At 33.9% G+C, this 25647-nt stretch overlaps 1 protein-coding gene across 6 annotated transcripts in view; it reads right to left on the bottom strand.

Annotated features, from left to right (window-relative positions):
* Positions 1-25647, bottom strand: part of OXR1 (oxidation resistance 1) — a 427046-nt gene that overhangs the window by 22120 nt on the left and 379279 nt on the right. For all 6 annotated transcript variants that reach the window (XR_003903487.1, XM_029924062.1, XM_029924063.1 and 3 more), the window contains 5 exons: positions 20579-20728; positions 15143-15327; positions 11608-12365; positions 7841-8009; positions 6306-6468 (listed from right to left, as the gene is read on the bottom strand). Coding sequence is in view for 5 of the 6 variants with exons in the window: in XM_029924062.1 (XP_029779922.1) it covers positions 6306-6468; positions 7841-8009; positions 11608-12365; positions 15143-15327; positions 20579-20728 (1425 nt within the window). In the remaining variant the exon portion in view is untranslated. The remainder of the gene's footprint in view (positions 1-6305; positions 6469-7840; positions 8010-11607; positions 12366-15142; positions 15328-20578; positions 20729-25647) is intronic.

Genomic DNA, 25647 nt, shown 5'->3' with positions numbered 1-25647 from the left:
ATTTTAAACTGCATTTTCTAATACCTAATTTCTTCAAAAGGTACTGATATTTACTATACCCAGTGGTACACTGACTCTAACCAAAGAAGTGGACTTTTAAGATTAAATATTACGGCTATAAACTAAAACCACCTAGAACTCAACTTTAACTGGACTATCAGTGCCATAATAGTACACCTGAAAATTTCTTCCATTTTAAACCAGCTCCTCTTCCCTTCTATTGTGTGTTCACACAAAACTGTGTATACACAATGCCCCCCTTCACCTGTATAGTACATACAAACACTGAACCACAGTCACAGCTCCGTATCTTCTTCCTTCACATTCCATGATTTGCATGCACAGAACACAGCACACCCCACACTAAATATCCTCTTTCCCTCTCACACCAGCTATTCCAATCTCCCCAACTAGCCTGACCACACTTACCCTGACCTCTCTCTCCCACAGTCCCCTAGAAGTACACTGTAACTATCTTCACACTCATCTTACTACATAGTCTCATTACACATACAGTGCACCATGGTCACTCCCTCCCTTCATCAGCACACCCCCTATACACACCAGCAACATGATTTGGCAGTAGTGGGCTGCCATTTTGAAAACCTATCATCATCTCTAGCCAAATTTTCTAAAATTAAAAATACTACATATGTACCAAAATGAGGTTTAAATACACAAATACACAGGGCAAGAATAGGACAACTTATTTTGCTGGTTATCTTGTCAACACCCACCTGTACAGATTCTTCCTAATATAATTTTGGTTTTGCTCAAGTGTCTTTTCCGCCGTGTCTCTGAGAAGGCTTGCTCCATACCTGGACAGAATGGGTCCTTATATGGATCTAAACCAGTGGCTCTCAAATTTTTGCTTAACAATTAATGGCCTGAAACATTTGTTAAAATACAGAATGCCAGGGTCCAAAACCAGTTTCTGATTAAGAGAACTGGAATGAGAATGTGCGTTTTTAATAATGCTGCTGCTAACGGTCTGGGTACTATACTCTGAAAAACTAAACCACAATGAGACGTGGTTAGAATGGCTGTTATCACGAAGAAATATCAAGTGTTGGTGAGGATGTGGAGAAAAGGGAACTTGTTACTACTAGTAAAAATGTAAACTTGTGCAACCATTATGAAAAACAGTATGAAGGTTCCTAAAAAAATTAAAAATAGAAATACTATGATTCAGAAATCCTACTCCTGAGTATTTATCCAAAGAAAACAAAAACATGAATTTAAGAATATATATTCACCTCTGTATTCATTGCATCATTATTTAAAATAGCCAAAATATGAAAATAATCTAAGTGTCCAATAATGGATGAATGAATAAAGGTGATGTGGTATATATATATATATACACACACACACACATACACACAATGGAATACTATACTGCTGCAAAAGAAGAATGAATCTTCTCATTTGCAACAACGTGGATGGACCTTGAGAACATTATGACATTTGAAGAAATGTGAACTGGGGAAAAGGAAGGATCATAAATAGAATAAGTCAATAAAGTGGAGTGATCGGTATATGCAAATTCATTATACTACTCATCTTTATTTTTGTATGTTTATCAAATCAAAGCACTATCATCAGGAAAGAGTGCCATTAGGCATCTTTCCCCACCTTTACCTTAAGACCTTCCTACACTTTGTTGAAATGCTATTAAAATACTTCCCTTGTCAGTGAAAAGCCATAAAAACAATCCCCATCAAAAAACAAAAAGTAACATTTTTCACAAAACTGCGATGCACCACATAAAACATTAGCCTCACTACACATGCTCTCTATTTGTCATTGGACACTGGCAGAAACCAAGGGAAAAGAATCTACAATAAGTACTTCCTTTTCAGTTGCAAGGGAAGGTTATTAATCTGCCAGTAGCAAAAGGAATCATAATTAAGAAATTCAAGGTATTATAGGTGAAAAAAACAAACGAGATAAGCCAATGTTTTTATATATATTTATACTGTATAAACTAGAATAATTAAGAGTAGATGGTAAAGAATATCAATCTCTTACACATGTTGAGTTATATGCATAGTATTTCTCAGATTTTTTTCTACCAATAATCAGGAATCTCTGTTCTGATGTGTCATTAGAGGCTCTTCTGACCATTTTAAACTCTGACTAGGTCCGTTCTCAGTGAATATAGATTTCTGCTGCTCTCACCTCTCTCTGAATTACTATACAAATCTCTAATTCTATACTCTTGTCTTCCTTTTCTCATCATTTCTAATTCTTAAACTCCAGTATTTTCTAATTATCTTTGGTAGGACTTTCATTCTGAGGGGTGCTTGGGTGGGTTAGTAGGTTAAGTGCCTGATTTCAGTTGTGCTGACAGGTCAGAGCTCAGAGCCTGGAGCCTGCCTCAGATTCTGTGTGTCCCTTTCTCTGCCCCTCTGCTGACACTCTGTGTCACTCTCTCTCAAAAATAAGTAAACGTTAGGGGCGCCAGGGTGGCTCAGTCGGCTAAGCGTCAGACTTTGGCTCAGGTTCACTGTTCATGAGTTCAAGCCCGGTGCTGACAGCCCCGAAGCTGGAGCCTGCTTCAGATTCTGCTTTCCACTCTCTCTGCCCCTCCCCCACTAGTGCGTGCACTTTCTCAATATAAACATAAACTTTTAAAAAATTTCAAAATGACCTTAATTTTAAAATAAACATTAAAAATAGAAAAAACAGGCCTTTCAATTTGCATATTTTAGCACTGCATTTATTTCAAATATTATATTATAGAATTTTCTTGCTATAGTAATTTGGGGTGCCATTAATTTGGATTAAATTTTAACACACTTGAGAGTAATGATGAAGGTAATGTTGAATCTACAAAGAGTTAAAAAACAGGGGAAGCACCAGGGAAAATAATCCTGGAAGATTAAAGAATAAATATTTTCAAATTATCATAGTATACAGAAAACTTGTTGATGTGTATCAGAAGGAAGAACAAAAATAAATGGATTACACTTACAAAGATATGTTTCTTTAAACTTACTGTAAGAAAGAACTTTCTAAGAGAGTTGTCCTAAAATGAAAAGTACTGCCCTTTGAGGTGATAAACTCTATCACTGAATTATGTTAAAGCAGAATGAAGAACAGTGTAAAATGAGATAGCCTGAATTTGCCAGTTAATTCCAACTTCCAGCATCTATACATTTATGACAAATTTGCTACAAGTGACATAAGACCTTATTTTAGGATGTAGACTATCATAAAAATTAGTCAAAAATTTATATCCTATTTTAATCTATGCCCAAATTTATTCATTAATCCAATAAATAATAGTAATATAAACAATATTGAGAATGAATTATATGCTTGCCTTGTTCTTAGCTCTGAGAATACAGTCATGTATGAAACTGACAAAACTCTGCCCTCATGGCACTTACACTGGGAGACGAACAGGACACACACAGAAGAGAAGTTGCAGCAGAGTAAGTTAATCATATGTAAAAGTTTTCCCAATGTATAAATTTCTGGGTAGCAATATGATTTCTACCTAAATAGCAGTCAGGGATGATAATCTAAGTATCACTGAAGCAGAATAAGACTGAGTAGAGCAGCTAGTTTTAATCAAACAGGCTGAAGCCATGTTGGCAGCCAAAGTAAATTCATCCTATATTCTAAGTCACCAAGTTTCCATCCATAGGTAGAAAAAAGCCCCAAAACAGCACTTCACATTTTGAAGTACTTTATTTTACATAAGTCTTAAAAAATTCCATTTTTAAAACATTAACATTTAAAATACTTATTTCATTATATATTTGTTTACCAAGAGTCAACCTTAATGTAAACAAGAGACTTTGGATAAAAAATATGTACTTTTTAAGCACTGAGTAACCATCAAACACTAGAGGAGCACAAAGGTACAACAGAAGTACAAAGCAAGACATGCAATTATAAATTTTCTAGTAACTACATTAAAAAAACAAAATTTTGGTTTTTTACATAACTCAATATATCTAAAATACTGTCATTTCAACATAACCAATATAAAAATTAATGATATTTTACATTCTTTTTTCTTTTAATTCTAGAGCTTTAAAATGGAAGATGTATGTTGTATTTAAAGAACATGTTAATTCAGACTAGCCACATTCTGATAGTGCTACATGTGGGCAGTGACTACTGTATCTATAGGAATTTGTATGTTCTACACTACAGCACCCCTTAGGTCAGACATTAAGTTTTTATAGGAAATACCTGATGATGTTTAGATTTAGATTTATTTAGATTTCATAAAATTTACAGTGGAAAAATTCATATATACTAGTTGTTCCAAAAGTATTAAAAACTTATCTAATAGCTGAATCAAGTATCCATGTTAAAATTTAACTAAAATTAAGCAAAATTAAAAATTCAATTCCTTAGTTGCATTAGCCATATTTCAAGTACTAAATAGCCACATAATGAACTGAGGCTACCAGAATAGACAGTACAGGACTGTTCCCAGGCAACACAGCAGAAAGTTTCTAAAATTAATTTTTTCTCTGCCATTTACTTATTTGAATTAATTCTGGTTGAAAACAAGTCAGGAGATATTTATTTTTTCTAGAAATTATAATGTGAAAAATCTGCCATAAGAACTGAGGCAGTTCCTTTGAATCAAGACTTATTAATCAAATAATCAGCAATTATACTCTATTACTTCTAAGGTTAAGTGCTCCAACTCCAATGGAGAAAAGTCCCTTACCTTATTAAACATATTACCACCCAACTTGCCACTCAAGTTAGAAACTTCACTGTTATCTAGATGTCATTAAACACTGTCTTAATAGCTATGTAAATACCTGCTTAAAAATTTAATTTCATCACCTTCCACTCTAACTTCAACAGTTGCTACTGTAGTACAAGTAACCATCTTTGATCATCTGAGATATTTTAAAAGCTCCCTAAAACTAATTTTACATATGTCAACACCCATATAACTAACCTTCACCCAGAATAAATATGGAGTTATCTCCAGCACTCTATGAAGTTCCCTCCTGTCCCTAGTGACCCTCTCCACCCCCAGAAACAGGTAGTTTGATGGACTTTTGATTAGTTTTGCCCTGTTGAACTCCATGTAAATGTAATTATATAGTGTATACTCTTATATGTCTGGCTTGATTTCTTTAATTAAACACATTATCTACGAGACTCATCCATGTTGTTGCCTATGCAAGCAGATCTTTTTATTGCTGTATTATTTGGAATTTTATATATATCCCAAAATTTATTTATCTGTTCTCCTGATAGTAGGCATTCAGGTTGTTCCCAATTTGGGGCCTATTGTGAATGAAGCTGGTATGAAGTTTAAAAATGTTGGTTAAAGTATTAAAAGAACCCAAAATAAATGCTCAATGTATGTTGTCTCCCTCCGTAATACTGGAGTTACAGTAAAAACTGATGCTGTACAGACTACACAAAATGAACTTAATTCAAAATCAGGTTCACATTTTAAATGAAAGACATGCCATGTATACCTTTAATCATTGTACATGTTAAGTACATGCACAATAAATTCATAACCACAAAAACTAACACCAAATGGATAACAAAACAACCACAAAACTACCACAAAACAACCACAAAAACTAACACCAAATGGATAACAAAAATTTATCCCATTTATTATCACATTTTAGCATCTGCTCTATATTTTCTAATGCATCAAGAAGACATTAACCCAAGCAACCACAACAGAAAAAACAGATTTTGCCACCCCCTCAATATGGTAAGACAAAACAGATAAAATGTTACATGTAATATTAAAAGATGTATTTTTAAAAGGTTACAGACAGTTAATTAGTGTTATTGTGGCCATTTAAACAAGTTCAATAAGTCTCAGCATGTGAAATTTTTATACTTTGTAAATTAGCCTAAGCTTAACTCCCTAGCATTAATGTAAATTCATTTCAAAATAATCCTTGGGATGAATTTAGAAAAGTAGTGTTCATCTGAATGAATGTGCTAAATGACTGGTATACTTCCTCTGTGCAGAAGAATATTAAAAGGAATTAGATTAGAAATAAATGTTTTATAAGAATCAGTAAAATATTCTAAAATGTACTCAATAAGTTATCTTACTGTTGATAAATTGCTTCTCTAATATTTTAAAGCAAAAGGAAAATAATAAATAGAAGTAAACTAAGGTTACTAATCAGATTCATTCTTTAAACATATATATACAAGATAGTAAACCTTTAAAAATTACCCTTTTGTGCAAAGATCACTTGACTTTGACTGTACAACTATAAAGCTATAAATTCACACGAACCAAAAAGATCCATAAAAAATCTTCACATTTTTCTCCTTACCTCCCATTCTCTGGCTGCAGCTTCATTAGTAGAATCCTCATTTGTTTCAGATTCTTCTATCTTTTTTACTACTATAAATCCAGGTTCTCTGGAATATTCACCAGTATCTTCTGCATATATTTCTGGACTCCACTGAATGAAGAAGGCATACAAGTGGTCTGTCCTGGGAGAACAAGTGACTATTAATAATAGACCTAACATAGGTAAAATTACAAAATGGTATTTGTTAAATATCTTCACAAAACTTGAAGACTTAAGATAAAAAATATACTATGTTTAGAGATAACAAAGCCTCATGCCAGGAAGACATTAACTTAAAAAAATTTATGGGGCGCCTGGGTGGCTCAGTCAGTTGGGCATCTGACTTCAGCTCAGGTCATGATCTCATGGTTCGTGGGTTTGAGCCCCACGTCAGGCTCTGTGCCGACAGCTCAGAGCCTGGAGCCTGATTTGAATTCTGTGTCTCCCTCTCTCCTTCTGCTCCTCTCCTGATCACATTCTCTCTCAAAAATAAACATTAAAAAAAAAATTTACTTAGCTGTATTCTGTCAAGCTTTTCTAAGGAAACTATTAAGATTATCCTTTGGCATGCTTTTGAGTAAGCTCAGATGCTACCAATGATAATGTTCTTTTATCTTTAAAAACACTAGAGATAGGAAGGGAAACTGAACCTGCAATCGTGACCTCATTCACACAGTGACCTAGTTATCTAAAATAGAAGTAAACAATTTATTAACTGCCTATTTTTAAACCTGGATATTACACAAAATTTTCCAAACTCAATAAAAATTTAATGTGTTTAACTTTTAAATCATACCAGGAAAACAGTGCATTATTGGTTCAGGGACAGATGATCTAATCTTTTAAGTCTCTTTCTCCCACTTTCAATTTTGTTTACTATAGCAAAACCTGTTGTTACAAAAGATAATTATATCCCTAATAAACTTGAGGATCAAACACACATTTCAGATATCTATGTTTTGTGGCTACTAATTAGCAGGGATAAGGGATTATATATCATTACCTTACCTTGAGGTAAGAACCATACTATTTAATATTTTGATGTTAATAATTTAATATTTCTTGCTCTAAGACATTTTAGCTACCTAAAATTCAATTTCTTTGCACTAAACCACAAAGAAGAATAAAATTTAAAATGGGGTAAATTAAGGGGCGCCTGGGTGGGTCAGTCAGTTAAGCATCGGACTTCGGCTCAGGTAATCTCACAGTTCATGAGCTGGAGCCCCACCTTGGGCTTACTGTCAGCACAGAGCAGCATAGATCCCACTTTGGATCCTTTGTCCCCCTTTCTCTCTGCCCCTATCTAGCTCATGCTCTCGCTCGCTCTCTCCAGAAAAAAATATTTTTAAAACAATAAAATGGGGTAAATTAAAAAATACAAAATAGGAGCTAAATTATTTTAAAAAGATTTACTGTCAAGTTTTTAAAATTACTTTTCTACTGGGGTTACGTGATGTATAAGATAATTTTAATTCAAGAAATCTCAACGATGTTTTTAAGTTTTTGTTTTTTACCTTTCTTGTGGCACAGCAAACCAATATTCGTGTTTCTTATCTCTCTGTGCATATTGTTGCATTGTCGCACTTGCTTGAGAAACAAATGTTTTCCTCATTGGTTTTCCAACTCTGAGACATAAGAACTTATGCAATCGATGCCTCCTCTTTTCTTTTAAAAGTGCAGAACCTAGAAATGAGATACAAAAAAATTCATTCCATTCTCATACACCATGCTTTAAAAAATTTAGATTGACGCTTATCTCCAAACTTCTAACAAATACAGAAAAAAATTTCAGTGTACTGTCACTTAGAAAAATTTTCTTACGTAACTTTTATTTTCTTCCAAAGGCAGAGTGACAGGTACAACAAGACAAATGAACCAGCACCTAAGTAATGAACTGAAATCATGTCTAAGTGCATTAAGTGTGAAAGTTTCAGCAACTCTTCTGTTAATTTTTGTGTGGAACAACCATATTAAAGTAATTACATGCACATATATAATTTTTTTGCATGTTCTCTATTAATCTTTTAGAATAATATCTAAACACACTTATAGAACTTTAAAGGTCTAGTTTAATATAGTTGTTATAAACTTTAATAAAAAAAGTTTCTGAAACTTTTACACATATATGTAGGTAGGATAAACAATCAACAATATGCTGGAATCAGTCATCTAGACAGTTTATTAAGCCTGAATTATCGCTAACTCTCTCAGACATGTTGACATAAGGTATACGGAGAGTCTGACACTACGACTGAATTCAGGATTCTGGCCATGATTAGCGTATGAAGGTGGCATAATATGGAAGAATAAGCACTTATTCACAGTCAGGAAAACTGGATACTAGTCATGGCTTTCTTCCTTATAATACTGTGAAAAGTACATAATCTATATGAGTCCCAATATTTCCTTTTGAATAAAAGAGTAAACTTTTCCCATTTTCCCCACAATTATATTCCACAGTTGTATACCTATTAAACCATGCTATGTTAAAAAGTCACTAAATATTATAAATTTAGAATATTTCCCTATTACAGAACTTCAAGCTACTCAAAATTAGTTATTTAAAATAAATTTTCATCCCTTCTCTCCAAAAAAGAACCCAAACAATAATAATACAGGTATATCTATATCTAACCGTATCTACCAATTTTTCTCCTTTTAGTATTTTGCTATAATAGAATACTCTCCCCGTCAAATCCCATACCCCAACAAACCCACTAAAATTAATCTATCACATTATTAGGTTAAACAGAATCCCTCACTTTATCTTTTTCAAAGATTTCAAAATACAAGACAACCATCAGACACAATCATATCAAATAAAGATATTCATACCAACATTATGTATAATATCAAAGACTGGAAATATCTTAACAATTTGAATTGTTACTAACAATTGAATGTCTTAACAGTATGGAAATTGTTAAAATATAGGGCCATTAAAAACCATATCTTCAAAAACTATGACGACTTAGGAAATTATTCATGACATGAAATTTAAGTAAACAAAGGATACGGCACTATAATCCTGATTTTATAAAAAAATACATGTATACAGATATCTACAAATATTAAAATTGTATACATATGTATTCAAATGTGTGCATATACACCAAAAATCAAAGATAAACATACCAATTGTTAACAATGAGTATTTCACTGATGAATTTCAGGAAATTTTTATCAATTTTCTAAAAATTCATTATACTTGTGAAATGTTCTTTAATGAACATTCATTAGTTTTGAATAAGTGAAAAGGTATTACAAAGGAATTATTCATATTCAATCTTTTATAGACTTTTCTTTGAGTAAATTAATCCTTTAACATCTACTGAATACAATCTTTAGGTCATTAGGATATCTCAAAAAGATGGTACAAAGAAAATTCAGCACACATATTTTAAAAACTGAACCAAACTCTCGTAGTATTGCTGGTGGAAATATAAAATGTGTAGCCACTGTGAAAAACACTTTGGAGTTCCTCAAAAAATTAAACATAGAATTACCATAGGATCCTGCAAACCTGCTGTTCAGTATATAACCAAAAAAATAGAAAGGAAGGACCCGAGCAGATGTTTGTACACCAATGTTCATAACAGCATTATTCACAAGAGCCAAAAGGTGGAAACAACCCAAATGTACATTAACAAATGAATAAAGACAATGTGTTACGTATAGTTAACCCCTGAAGGAGACAGGGGTTAGGGGTACCAACCCCTCACACTGTCAAAAGTCTGCATATGACTTATAACTCCCCCAAAGCTTAACTACTACAGCCTACTGCTCACTGGAAGCTTTATCAATAATGTAAATAAACAGTTGAGTCACATAGGTTTTATATATATATTATATTCTGTATCCTTACAATAAAGTAAGCTAAAGAAAGAAAATGTTAAGGAAATCATAAGGAAGGGGACACCTGGGTGTGTCAAGTGTCTGATTCTTGATTTCGGCTCAGGTCACGATCTCAGGGTTTGTGAGTTCAAGCCCTGCATCCGGCTCTGCGCTGATAGTGGGGAGCCTGCTTGGGATTCTCAATCTCTCTCTCTCTCTGCCTCTCTCCTGGTTGCACACTCTCTTTCTCAAAATAATTTTTTAAAAAAGAAAATCATAAGGAAAAAATACATTTACAGTACTGTACTGTAATTTAAAAAAATCACATATTAGGAGACCTACACAGTTCAAATCCATGCTGTTTAAGAGTCAACTGTATAATGGAATATTATTCAGCTTTAAAAAGAAAGGACATTTTCATAATACATGCTACACCACAGAAAGACTTAAAGGCATTATGCCAAGGGTAATAAGCCACATACAAAAGAACAAATATTGTTATGATTCCACTTATATGAGGTGCCTCATATAAAAACCAAAGTTACAGAGACAAAACATAGAATGGTGGTTGCCAGGAGGTGAGGGGAAGGGAGAATGAATAGTTACTACTTCATGGGTCCAGGGTCCAGTTTCTGTTTGGAAAGATGAAAAAGTTCTGGAAATGGGTAGTGGTGATGATTACACATCAATGTGAAGGTACTTAATGCCACTAAAATTTACACTTAAAATGATTACTATGGTAAATTTTTGGCAATAAACTATTGAGTTTAATTTTTAAAAGTTCATATGTAAATTGATTAGAATCAATATTCTAACAGAATATAAGAAATGTTAGATAAGTTACCTGAACTACACCCCATTTAATTCATTATGTATCAAGTGGTAGCAGTGTATATTAGAAAAAAACATGGTCTACTACTATAATTTTCATTAAGTAAACTACTAAAACCCAAAATTGAAAGAGAAATGGTGTTTTATTATTCCTGGTGCTTTATAAAGGAAAATGCTTAATCAGACAATGTCATTGAAGTTCTGGATACTTAGAATAATTTTAGAAATAAATTTATATGTCTAATTGCACTTTTATTAAAAAAAGGTAGAATTATGAACTGTGGCAATTACAAACTGCAATTACATTATTTTATGTGCAATGAAAAAACACATTTTAATGAGGCAACATATAAGAAATAAGAGAAATGGAGAAATCAAAGACAGAACATAGTCAGGAGTGTCTACACGTGGTGGAAAAGATGCTCATTATATGTATAATCCACCATGGGATAAGGAGAGATAAGACTAGGAACTAGAGACCATATACTTATCAGTAGAGAAAATATCAGTCAAGTGCCACTAGATCACCCTTCAGAGCAGTTTTTTAGTCCATGTGGAAAAAAGGAAGATGATATGCAGTAAAAGGAGTTAACTTTATATATTCCTTAACACTTACCTTCTGTGTCAGCAGTTGCTATTTTATGCTTAATTTCTTTTTGTGACACCTGTTGAATATTTTCCCTTTGCTGCTTAGTCTGTTGCATGGTATGGGTTTTCCAGAGTTTCCGTAATTCTTCTACCTCTGCCTCTGAGTCCTGATTTTGCTCCTTTCCTTGTTTTCCTTTGTTGACAGTTTGCTTTTGTTTAAAATCTGCTGCTTCCCCACAAGACGTACGTACTTTTTCACCCTCTTCTTGATGTAGTGAATTCTCATTAAGAAAATCCTGGTCTGCATTACCTTTTATACTTTTGCTTTGTTCTTTAGGGCCTGATACTTCTTGAAAAGTATCTGTAGCCTGATCTCCTCCCTTAGTGGCTTTTCCCCGATTACTGAAATCTGTTTTAAGAGAAGAAGTCCCAACTTCATTTGTAGAATGTCCAGAATCAGATTTTAAGTGATCAAGAGTATTAGTAGACTCTGATATGGCTGTTAAACATTCTCCGCCACTCTGATTGACAGTTTTCACAGATTCTGATGACGCACCAGATGATTTATCCTGTCGAAGCTCATCTGAAGAGACAAGCTCCTCTCGTATAGGAGAGAGTTCTGATTCTGTGAATACATCTTCAGAAAGAGACTCTTCGGTGCTCCTAGGGGCAGTGCTGGCACTATCATTACCGGCATCACGGGTTCTTGAGTCTATTTCATCAGTATTACCTTTTGTCATTTTCTTTAAATGGCAGAAGTCCCTTCCTGATAACTGATCTATCTCTCTGTTAGTAAACAAAATTAAAATTTATTACTTTTTAAGTTGCAGTGTTTTATTTCCCACAAACACTCATCTAGAACTAAAAAAGGTTTCTCTAAAAGGGAGATATCACTTAATAGCATATCAAAAATGTGATTTATATTGATAGGCCAAATTAAGTAAGTACAGCTTTTGCAATGACTTCTTAAGATCTGGGAAACATCAATGTAAGATTTCCAAACTGAATGAATCCACCTGAAAAGAGGCTGAAGACGTAAGCTTTGGGTGAAGCTATAATTCTATTGGGTGAAGCTATAACTCTACACTAAAAATTATTTATAAGTGGATTATGGAAAGTAAGCTTAGATAAAATTTTGATTAAAACATTAAATGTCTTGATAAAGAAACAATACACTGATACTACACACACGGACATACATGAACACACAGTGCTCATTTATATAGATATCTGTAATCTATTTAAATAGAGATTGCACTAAAATATTAGGCTCAAATGCAAAGCTGAAGACCAACTGAACTAGAAGTGAGGCAGTACTTACTGGAATTCCTCAGGCTACCAGAAACCACTCTTAATTCAGAGAGAACTTAATTCATTTAAAGGTTCATATACTAAATATTTGAATGGTTCCTAATTTTATCAGGACTTCCGTGTTTAATGGCATTTGTAGATATGAGTACTAATGTTCAAAGCTAGATAATTTAAGTTCTAGAAGGAAGTAGTACAAACATCTGTATAAAGCATGAAATAAAAGTCAGCAATTTAAAATGATGGTTAAAAGTAGTTTGTGACAAATGGAAATTATAGGAGTTCTTAGTGGAGAAACTACTAACAATTGTTTAAGAATAGAAAAAAACAGGAATGTAAACTGAAACAAAAATAATTGGCTATCTCTGGATGGTGAATCTGGATAATACTTTTACTCTTCTTGGTATTTTTCAAATTTCATATAAGTATGCATAATTTTTATAACTAGAATAAGTAAAATTTATTTTTTAAAAAATGTTAGTTGAACTACAATTCATTTCTCTCCCTCTCTTGCATCTGATTCGCATTAGGAAACATGAGCACCATTTTGTGCTATTAAAAATGTAATAGTGTCATCTACTGGTGATCCACTCAAATTGCATACATAGGGTCTACGAACTTGGCAAAAGGCAAAAGTTTTGAGAAACTGTATATGAACATTTAATAAGACCCTTAGGTAAGAGATAAAGTTAACAAATGTAAGAGGATCTATGTTTGCATAAAGGTTGTAAAACTTTCAGAGTTAAAATGCTAAAAGACTAAATAGTATTTCTGCCAATGATGCTGCTACGCTTAATACAGTTCCAGAACAATACCTTTGAAATCAACTTCCCAAGCAGAAGACGGAAGAAAATCAATCAAATCTTAAAAGTCAGTTTTGCTACAGAAGACACTACTCTGCAAATCTACTTGCTTCATTTATCTGATTTGCTGCTAAATGTTTTTAATTAATTCATAAGACAGAATTAAAAGATGCTTCTTTTTGGAGGAATTTTTTAAATGTTTGGATCAAATGAATGTATGGCCTTTCCAGGTGGCACTCTAAATTATAAAATACTGATCTACAAAAAGAAGAGCTCTAGATCATTCTGGTGGAATACTTACAGATCATCCAGCATAAGAGAATCCCAAAGTGGCATTATAAAAACTTCACTGTGGCTGACAATAAGATATACAATCATGTTTCTCTTTTAATCTAATCATTTACTTTATCTTTGTCTCATCCCTCCACCCACTTCAATAATACTTGCTGAAAGGAACTTTGGATAATGATCTATAAGAATAACTAAGTAGAGGATATTCTGCACCTCCACAGCGTTTACCAAGCCAAAATAGTATCTATTGGATTGAAGGTATAATGGAGACTTCTTGAATAAGGGATTTTATTCTACCAAAGGTATTCTAACAACTCATGTACTCTGCCTCAGAAACAAAAATAATTTGCTCTTTTCCTATGTAAGCAGTTCTATACCACATGGATTAATTTCAGAACAATAATCCACATCCCTGTGGCCTAATAAAGGGATATATATTTTTGGCTCAGTTAAAGTGAAGCCATTTTTAAATGGTTGACAAAGATGTATGGAAGAATAATGGGTGTTCTTTTCTTTTACACATCAATTTTCTTCCTTTCTACTTCTCCTTCCTTTTTTTTTTTTTTTGCATACTATCTTCTTCCCCTTTTATTTCTTATTCCTCCTTTTTCTCTCTGGTAATTCCTTTGGTCAAGCACATTACTTTCAAAGGCCGTGCCGAGTTGTAGTCTTATACGTATGCTATTTGAATCTTACAAATCCCTTGACTGGTATATTCCAAGGTTAACTCTTTCAAGGTTCACTAAGGGAGAATGATGCTCATGTGAGCTCCCCTGTATCCCACACTGGACTCTTCGGGCTCTTGTCAAAGAAAAATATGAAAGCTACACTAGTTTACTTGTATTACCTTAAATTAGTCATGGAAGTAATTTAAAATTCTGTGTCTTTATAAAAAGAACTGGTAAACAACTAAATAAATGAGGTTTACAGGTTACTTTTAAATATCCAGTTCTCTGACAAAATATACAAATATAAACTTAAAACAATTCCTAATTGTTTAAGGTGTGTTAAGAATAATCTTTTTAATACTACATATATTTTTTCATTATTGACAAAATTAAAAGCAGTTATAATAAAAATATAAAATACTTAAGAGCATTAGACCAGGGCCAACTATATAGATATAGTAAAATTGCAAAAGAGTATAAATACCAATCTTACATGGGTAAAGATTCCTTTATTTTGCTATCCAAAATTTCTTTGTACATTGCAGCTGACATCACCTCTTCCATTGGACACATGATGCCATACTCCTCACAGCCATTCTCTTGAACCAAAGGGTCAGTTTTATGTGGATCAAACATTATATTATTTGGTGTAACTAGCAGCACACCACTGACTGTGCCCTAAGATGCAAAAAGACAGTAACATTTAATCTTCAAAGTTTGAATTTTCACAAAGTATTCTAGCTGTTTTTACTAATTTTCTTCTGACGTTAGGTCATTTGTTATATATAAAAGTATTACAGTCAACACTATGACATTCTCATGAAAACATCTTATATGTTTTACACTACTTTGCATGGTGCTTCCTGTATTGTTCTCTCACTAGAGGTACCATATAGTTTCATATACACAATGAAGGTTTAATAAATCATGCGTTGATAATTCAGTCCAGTTATAAGAGAAAAATATCCTAATCTCTTTAAAATATTCTTTTTTTTTTTAATTTTTTTAATGTTTTATTTATTTTTGATATAGAGAGAGACAGAGCATGAGAGGGGGAGAGGCAGAGAGAGAAGGAGACAGAACTGGAAGCAGGATCCAGGCTCTGAGCTAGCTGTCAGCACAGAGCCTGACATGGGGCTCGAACCCACGAACGTGAGATCTGACCTGAGCCGAAGCCGGAGACTTAACCGACTGAGCCACCCAGGTGCCCCTAAAATATTCTTTTTAAAAAACCTGTTTCACTTGACTCTGTTACTGCCTAGCTATGTGACTTTGGGTATGCAAAGTTTCTGGGCCTCAGTTTCTTCATCTGTAGGAATAGGCACAGTAATCATTTTAATTTAATCATGGAAAACTATGAGATTTTAAATACACTTAATAAATAGCAATATAAATACAAGAGTCCAACCTCTCAATTTAAAAACGAGCAAATTAAAATCCATAGGAATCCGATCCCACTAATATTAGCTAATAGTTATTGAAAGCTTTATATGTATCACGCTTTATATACATCATTTCCATTTGATCTTCACAATCATAGCTATGAGATGATTATACAGGTGGGAAAATTAAGGTTGTTAAGAGGCTAGACTATCCTAAGTAATAAATAACATGGCTAACTGAGAAGTGGCAGAACTCAGATTAAAAATCCAGGCAGTGTGTGCTTTTTACTAAAATCCTTCCAAATTCGAATATAACCTAGTGACTCCAAATGTGCTAAATATTCCTTAATCCCATTTTAACCCCTATTCTACCATATTCCTTAAGTATAAAAATGTCAAGCCAGACAGAATTCTAAAAATAAACTACGACGTTTCTTCAAAGTTGTCCTATCTTTTTCTTTTTAAGCTATTAAGGAGAAGAAAAACTCAAAGCCTGCCTGATTTGGCATCACATCAACCTTCAAAGTCCATTTTAAGCTCTGTGAATTTACCTGGCTTAACTTTAAAAACATAAAACATGGGGCGCCTGGGTGGCTCAGTCAGTTAAGCGTCCGACTTTGGCTCAAGTCATGATCTCACAGTTCGTGGGCTCGAGCCCCGCGTCAGGCTCTGTGCTGCAGCTCAGAGCCTGGAGCCTGTTTCAGATTCTGTGTCTCCATCTCTCTCTGCCCCTCCCCCATTCATGCTTTGTCTCTCTCTGTCTTAAAAATAAATAAACTATAAAAAAATTTAAAACCATAAAACTTAAGTTTTAAGACAATACGGTCAAGTAAAAAGAGTAAAAACAGGAAACTCTATCTAAAATGGTCACCCAATTACAAGTGGAAAAATGTTACTGCAGATGTTCAAATAATAAAACGTGGTTATCATGTGTAATAACTGTATGTAATATTGGAGAGAAGCATATGTGTTTGTATGTATTTGGGGGGAAAAAGGGAATCAATCTAAAACTCTAAATAGCATGTTTTAGTTCAGACCAGCGACCACCTAGGAGGGTGTAACTTTATAAAAACCATGGCCTAATCATATTTTGATCAGTATTTTAAATAGATTTATATAGATCAGTCCATATTTCTGGATCATATGCCAACAGAAGTCAAAGAGTAATGGTTAAGTATGTAGGGATATTTACATTGCCACAGATAATCTAATAATCAAGTGTAGAGTATATACAATGTAAAAATCTTAAAGATTTCTGATCTTCTATCTTCCTTACTCTATCTTATCCTCTATAAACTGAAGTTATTTGAGAAATAAAATCAAGTAACTGGTAAGAATTAAGGAAAGCAAACACCAAGTTCTCTGAAAAACATAAGGTCATCCTTGATTTCATAAATTTTAAATAAGCATTAGTTTTAAATAATGGTATAATATTAGGGTCACTGGCATAACATTACATACTATCTTTTACTTTTTTTGGCAGAGACAATGATTACTGGGTATGTATGATATAAAAGGCCCAGTATTAGTAACAATACTTTAATTCAGTATAACTGAATACTATATTATAATACTATAATACTATAATACTGCTACTCTTAGTAGTATAACTACTGAAATCAGGTGTAAAGCCTCTCAAAAACTGTGGTTCTACTTCTTGGATTAGAAGAAGCTTAAAGCCCTGCCTCTTTACACCAGACTCATCAATCTGGTAGTGTTAATACCCAGGAATCACCCTTATTTGCTGCTATTGAAGGATGTGCTAATATATTCTTCAAGCTTCTTTTTCTCTGATTCTAGGTAGGACTCTTTGACGTATTGTGTCAGATGTTACTCCCCCGAAATCAAGAGTTGGCCACAAGAAATACTACTTCAACATAAAATTCAAAAAAACCTTTTGAGAAAGTAACTGCTCAAATTCATCTAACCCAAGACCAAGTTTGAAATCATACTTAAATTCATGTAACCCCAAACCAAGTATGAAATCATAAACTCATACTAAAGCATTCCTACTTCATTCTTTTAAATATTGTTTCATTAAGTCTGAACATAGTATCAGGAGCAACAACATATTATGTAAGAGGTTTCCAATTATAATATCTTCTTAATCCACATGACCTTAAGAAATTTTAAGCATAGATTTCTCTTTAGTATTAGTAACTGTCAATTCCTTATGTGAAATTACTGGACTAATCTTCCATGGAGAAATTATGTCTACTGGAAAATAAAGTCTATCTGTAAAAGAAAAGTTACCACTTACACTACAATATATATGTATATACTAGAAGATAAAAAACTATGATTTGGGAAACCATCCCAGCAAAGAGAAAAGCTTGCACTGATCTTCTTTTCAGTCTTAAGTCCACTCTAAATTAACTATTATAATTATTGTTGCTAAATTTCCACAGTTTTTACATAACCTTTACTACAGTAAACCTGCAGGAAGAGCCAACCTCCAGCAAGTGATTAGGTTCCAAGAATATCAGGCTGTAGGTTGTGCCTAACCTTGACAATGACTTTAATCTCTGCTTTGATATTTGAATAAAAATTTTATTCAAATATTTACAACTGAAATTCTGCTTCTAGTTAAGAACTAATTCTGTCTAAAACTAAAACCACACACAATCTCTCTCTCTCTCTCTCTCTCTCACACACACACACACACACACACACACACACCATGAAAGGACTATGTTCAGCTCCTGAAATGCTGGGCTGCGCCATGTGAATAAGGGAAAACAAGTCAGAATGTCCCAGCATACTGCCTGAGAGTTTCCAGGTCAGGGGCAGAGAACAGAAAGGAGAGATGAGCCCTCCCCACTGACAATGCTTTGAAGGTCCACAGAAGGTCTTCTTTCAAGTTTCTGGCTGAGCACTGAATGCTACCTATGTGCATGGCAACTACCCCAGGATGAGGAAAGCAGCAACACTCAAAAGAAGCAGATGAAACAAAGCAAAGGGTCAACAAAGAAAGGCACAGTTTGTGTTCTTAATAACCACAGCAAAAAATCTTGTAATTTACAGGGCCCCAGAACTCAGAAGGGAATTGTCTCAGTAAAGGGAAAAACTAGCTATAGTTGCTTCCGTTCTGCCTAACAAAACTTAAAACAAGCCATGATATGATCAAGTTGTTTCCAAAAAGCAACTGTGTCACAGAAAATAGCACAAAAACAGGTAGACAAATACAAAAATATCTAGCACCCAAGAGGATAAAAGTTATATCTGATATCCAAGTAAAAATTACTAGGCATGTAAAGAAAAAGAAAAAAGTGACTCATCACAATGAGAAAAGTCCATATATTCAAGAATAAAGAAGACAGAATATGCACGGTAGTTATGGAAGAAGATACAAGAGAGCCAGTTTGAATTCACAGAGATGAAAAATATGTTCAATAGAATTAAAAGCAAACTAGACACGGCAGAAAAAACATTAAGTGACCTTAAAGGTATAGCAATTGAAACTGTCCAAAAATAGAGAAAAAGAAAAAAGAACAGAGTATCAGAGAGCTATGAGACACAACATCAAACAGCCTAACGTATGCATAACTAGAATTCCCGAAGAGGAGAGTATGGAGAAGAAAATAAAAATATGGCCCCAAACTTTTCAAATCTGGTGAAAACTATAAATGCACAGATTCAAGGAGCTGAATAGAAGCAAAACAGTAGAAAACTACACCAAGGCATACCATAAAGCAATTGATCAAAATCAGCGATGAAGAGACTATTTAAACGCAACCAGAGAAAAATACCTATGTTGTATACAACACCAAATATATAATTTGTATTGACTTCTCTTCAGAAATAGTGCAAGTCAGAAAACATGGGAGGTCTGAAAGAAACATCTTTAAAGTTCTGAGAGAAAAAGAAAACCATGTGTGACTTCTAAAGTTAATAACATACTATAATTACTTTCTAAGCAATATCTGGAGTTTATTCTCTAATTCTTTTATTTTATTTACTATACTCCCTCTGCACACTGGAAATTCGTTGCATACAAAAGCAGCAAGGTGTGGCAGATGAAACATACATTCCCACTGGGTTTGAACTCTGGCCAGAATAGAGAAACACTAGACTTTAACCTTCTCTGAAAGTTTTTTTTCCCCCTTGTGAGGAATGAATAGAACCACCTGTTTCATAAGATTATTTTGAGCTGATGAAATAACTAAAACATCTCATATAGTTTCTGGCAAACACTAAGTACTGAATAAATAGTAGTTATCTTCCTTTTGTGTGTTATACCAAGTTTCCAAGAGTTATCACTCCAAACAGTGCCAGGGAGTGGTCATTTTATATCCGCTTCTTGAAATATTCTATCAATAGAAAATTAGGAGTACTTTACTGTAGTAAATTTATATCCCATTGCCTTTAACAACTGCAGAAGACCTCCAGATTCTAAGTCAGTTATAAGCAAAGTCCATACAACATATTTCTACCAGTAGTTTAAAAATATTCAAGCAGTTGATGTCAATAACTTAAAATGTAAATGTCAAATCATATTTCAGTAATAAAGCACGATTAAAATTTTTTTCTGAAGTATTACTTATTACCTTGCCACTGGTAATATATTTGCAATTAATTTTAAGAAATTTCTCAGTAAATGCTTCTTCCTCCTCAGAAGTTGAAGATACAACACGTGCAGGTCGAATACCAGTGAAAGTAGATAAGGGAGTTGCTTCTTTCGGGTGGACATCAGGATTCTTTAAAAAAAAAAAAAAAAAAAAAAGGCACTTCAGAGAAATAAATACAACTTAGCACATTATTGAAGCCAAATGAATAGCTTTCCTCAATTCTCATCACATTTTGGAAGTTAGTTCAAAATATCCTCATGTAAAAAAATATATAGGAAAGAATGGCACTGTTTTCACATTCAGTAAAGATTTCTCACAGCTTAAACTTACATTTTCAATGATTTATTAATGAGATATATATTTATGAATCATCTGGAAAATGTTGAAAACTATGTCTCTTGTGCTTTCACACTGCACACACGTGCCCACACATACACAGTTGCTCCTGAGAAGACCATTTAATATGTCCCTCAGGTGTCAGAAGCAGAGAGAATATGGGAGTGCTTGACAGTGATAACTAGGAATTCAGCCAAAATCATTCACTGAAAGAGCCTTTTAAAATCGCTTACAAAAAGTTTATCAATGTCATTCTACAAGGTATTAGTTAGATCACAGAGTCTTAACTCTTAGTGCCATGGACCATTACCAATACATTTTTTAAAACTGGACATATATATTTTTTATTTATAATAGTTATGTACACATGACTGGTACATAAATGTTTCCTTATTAAACATGAAATAATAAAACCTATGTTGACTCTGATACTTACAATTTTGAACTAGATGGCCATAAACAAGATTTTTGATATCCCTAACTCTAAAGTGATTTGAAAATATCTGTAAGATGTATTGGGGACAAAGTCACAGATATACATGGTGCTACTCTATAGTTTGCTGTTTATATTCTTAATTTGAAAAATACTGTAAGTTAAAATTGTCTACATCCAAGTTCAGAGACCCCTTAGAACTTATGGTTCCTCCCAAAGTTCGACATTCTGTACAAAGTAGGAAGGCTAGACAAACGCCCTTTATTCTTGGTTTTAAATACCTCCAGAGGCATTTTACACTTCCTGAGTTAACGCACAGTATGTTGTAGAATAGTTTTCATAGTGGCAAGGTTTTTCAGAACTTTGAGCTAATATCTGGCATTTCGTAACTAATACCCAATAGGTTCAACTTGGCCTTTGTAAATAATATCCTCCCCCTCAATCTCAAATACCCTGAAATACTTGAAAACCACTCTCAAATTTTAACATAACTTTTTCTGCTTCAATAAATGGATCTAACTCCTTAACTCTATATGAGGACAACATTTTAGACTTCCTTTTTGAATTTCTTATCACTCTCCTAATATGGGGGTGAATCTCTACCATTTGGACAGATTCCTGACATACATTTTCTGAAGGAAGATCAGTACAGAATGCTGCAAAATAACTGTATTTATTTAATATGCTATGATTACATTTGTAAAAAAATGGAATTAGATTTTTAACAGCTGGAGAACATTATTCAATCATTAATATCTATTAACAAAGTTATCCTCACTCTTTTCATTTTATGATACAAGCTAATTAATAACTTTATACTCACTGAAAAAGGGATATTAGTAACAATAATATTAATGGATATTTGATTATTTGTTACATTTAAGTGTGCTATACGAACCTTTTAATTTTAAAATCATCTGTATGGGTATATAATATTACCTTAATTTTAAAGGAAACTTATGGTTAGTCAAGTTCAGTAACTTGCGCACTAAAGAAGAGGAAGCTAACATGTAAACCCATCTTGTCCATACATGAACTAGTAAGTTTGACCACAATACTATACACCTTCCCTTTCAAATATTCTCCTAAACAATTGATACATGTGCACTGGGTGAAAAAGCCTATTCCAGAGCCATTGGAAGGCCCCCTGCAAGCTGGCACAAAGTGATCAACAAATTCATGGTTCAGTGACTGCCAAATCCAGTTGACATTACCTACTATGTAGCCATATTGTTCACAAAGACTATAATCAAGAAACACTGTCAAATGCTTTCCTTATATGAAGATACACCTTGTTGACCAACATTATCTCTTAGGTTCCCTCAAAGTCTCAAATTCTACAACTCAGTTTCTATAAGCAATCCCAATTTGTCAATGTAACCCTATTAAAAATACATGAGATTAGCTATTAAGCTAATAAATGCTAAAAGTATAGCACATGAGAGTACATTTCTTTAAAAAAAATAGCAATTATTCAGAGGAATTGTAATTAGATCTCATTGTAACTTACATACATGTATATTACCCAAATGATCAGTATCTCTATGTTGCTAGTTTTAACTGGTATTAGATCCTGATTCTTAATGCAGTGATTTTGAAGCTCATGAGGGCTTTCTGAAGTTTTTTTGTGGAATTCTGTTTTAGCCACTAGGGATAGAAAGGTCCTTAAAAATACAGAGTATAAACATCTACCTACTGAGCCTCAATCATTGCCCCAAAGATTCAAAAGCAAAGCATTGCTAGACCAAGTGAACCGAAAAGGTTGATTATGGTCATCTTTTTTTGGTATAATATGATTAAATATTACACATTATGATTCTCCAGCTATAAAATGGTAATAAAGAATATAAGCTCTGGACCAGACTACTTGGGTTGGAATCCTAACTCAGCTACTAGCTAACCGAAGGATCTTAGACACAAATTACTTAACATCTCTCCCTCAGTTTCCCTGTATGTAAAATAAACACTGTTATTGCTCAGGTACCAGAACCTGTTGGCATATCAACTTGAGTTAATTCAGAGAGTTTAAAAATGGAACTATTTACAAAAGTATTATGCAGTGTATATGAACAACAGAGACTTCCTTATCACCTATAGGCTTAAAAAGGCAAGGGAGAAACAGACACCCTTCAGAGGGACCTGTGGAAAGGGTTGTCTGATGAGATGAGAGGTTGGGGAAAGTAGCCACTCTGAAGTGGCTACAAATGACCTTGTAGGGAGGGAGCTAGGAGAATAAATATGGCCCCTTCTTGCTCCTTTCCTCTGATCTTCTGCCAATGTTCCTGAGAGTCCAAAACCAGAAAAAGCAGAAGGTAGGGAGTCTGCTGAAATAGTCTAAAGCCCAAAGGACAACAGAAAAGGGTGCAGAATGGGTCAAAAGAAAAAAAGAAAAAAACAGCCAGGCCAGGTTGAGGTTAGGAATAAATGACAATACTTTTAATGTACTTAGAAGCATACCTGACACACGGTTAATTTTAGCTACTTATTATTTATTTACACTTAGATTAGTCCTACTCTTTCCATGTTTCTTCATCAATATGTGAAGAATAAAATGTGAAAAAATTGTTTGACCCTGGAAATTCTCAAAGATACATTTTTATGTGAAAATTATTTTAAAAAACCACTGAGATCCTTTATGTTAACAAAGCCAAGAACATTAGTAAGCTACTAAACAGCTGAACAGTCAGAAAACCTATGGGTGATTATTAGAAATATAAACTCTGACATATTTAGGAAAAGCATGTGACAATAATACTAACAGAAATTTTAATTACTATTAATATAAATATGAGTTATATTTAATAAAACATAAGATCCTTGCTTCTAAGAGACTTAGAATGGGAGACATAAATCCAGTAATTATAATACAGAGGTATAAACACTTGAGATATATGGAAAGTTATATAGGAATATTACCTTGGGAGTCTAGTAATGAATATATTTCTAGGTAAAAAGTAAAATACAACTAACGTTTAAGAAATTACCATTCAAAATATTTCTGACTATTGCCTATAATCAATAGGGAAAACTTCAAGAACTGAATGTTTCTTAACTCCTTCCTGGATCCATCCTAGGCAGAAAGAATTTATTCTTAGGACCAGTCATATTAGAGGATACTTTCTGGGCATCTTTGACAGAAGATGAGTCACCGCAGATTAAAAGGTCACTCATATGGCTTTATTATTCTCTCCCTCTCTTTCACTAACATGGCAAAAGTGAGGAAGAGAGCTTTTTCACACAGGAGAAGGGCTGGTCTTGTTACTCCCTTGAGCTTAAGCATTCTCTTCTTTCTGATCTTGTCCTTTTTTATAATTAAAAAAAATTTTTTTAACATTTATTTATTTTTGAGAGACACAGAGACAGTGTGATCAGGGGAGGGGCAGAGAGAAAGGGAGACACAGAATTGGCAGGCTCCAGGCTCTGAGCTAGCTGTCAGCACAGAGCTCAACACAGGGCTTGAACTCACAAACCGGGAGATCATGACATGAGCCGAAGTCGGACGCTTAACCAACTGAGCCACCCAGGTGCCCCTGATCTTCTGTCTTTTAAGAAAGTCAGTTGGTAGGAAGATTCAGGTCAAAGATGAGGGTCAGGAAAGGACCAAATAGACTTTTAGTCAGGCACAATGCTATAGTCAAGTTTTCACAATTTCGCTTTAGGGTGTGGGAAAAAAAAAGGTAAATTATCCTAACACTACATCTTCTTTGTTGCTGCACTCCTTATGAGTACAATTCTTTGTAAGTCTTATGGGAAAATGGCGTGTCTACGTTCAAAAACATTATATCATTTGGTCCAGCAATACCTACTCATTAGAAACTGACTTCCACTATCAACAGTGAAAAATATAATATATTCCTTTCATGTGACTGCATTCTAAAGTACATTGTTATCGTATTTATATAAGATCTCCAACAAAAACATATTTGAAAATGACCCCAATTCTCTCTCTCTCTCTCTCTCACACACACACACACACACACACACACACACACACACACACAAGTCCCTGCGCAAAGCTGAAACACTAATCAGTATATCATGTGATTTATTCCATGAAAGAAGTAGAGCTAGTGAAATAACAGAGCTTAAAAACGAATAATGGGGGCGCCTGAGTGGCTCAGTCGGTTAAGCGTCCGGCTTCGGCTCAGGTCATGATCGCACGTTCGTGTGTTCAAGCCCCGCGTCAGGCTCTGTGCTGAAGGCTCGGAGCCTGGAGCCTGCTTCAGATTCTGTGTCTCCTTCTCTCTCTGCCCCTCCCCGCTCATGCTCTGCCTCTCTC

Source organism: Suricata suricatta, chromosome 15, assembly GCF_006229205.1.
Source record: "Suricata suricatta isolate VVHF042 chromosome 15, meerkat_22Aug2017_6uvM2_HiC, whole genome shotgun sequence".
In the NCBI taxonomy this organism is placed as follows: Eukaryota; Metazoa; Chordata; class Mammalia; order Carnivora; family Herpestidae; genus Suricata; species Suricata suricatta.
This window is presented reverse-complemented; position numbering and strand designations above follow the sequence as displayed.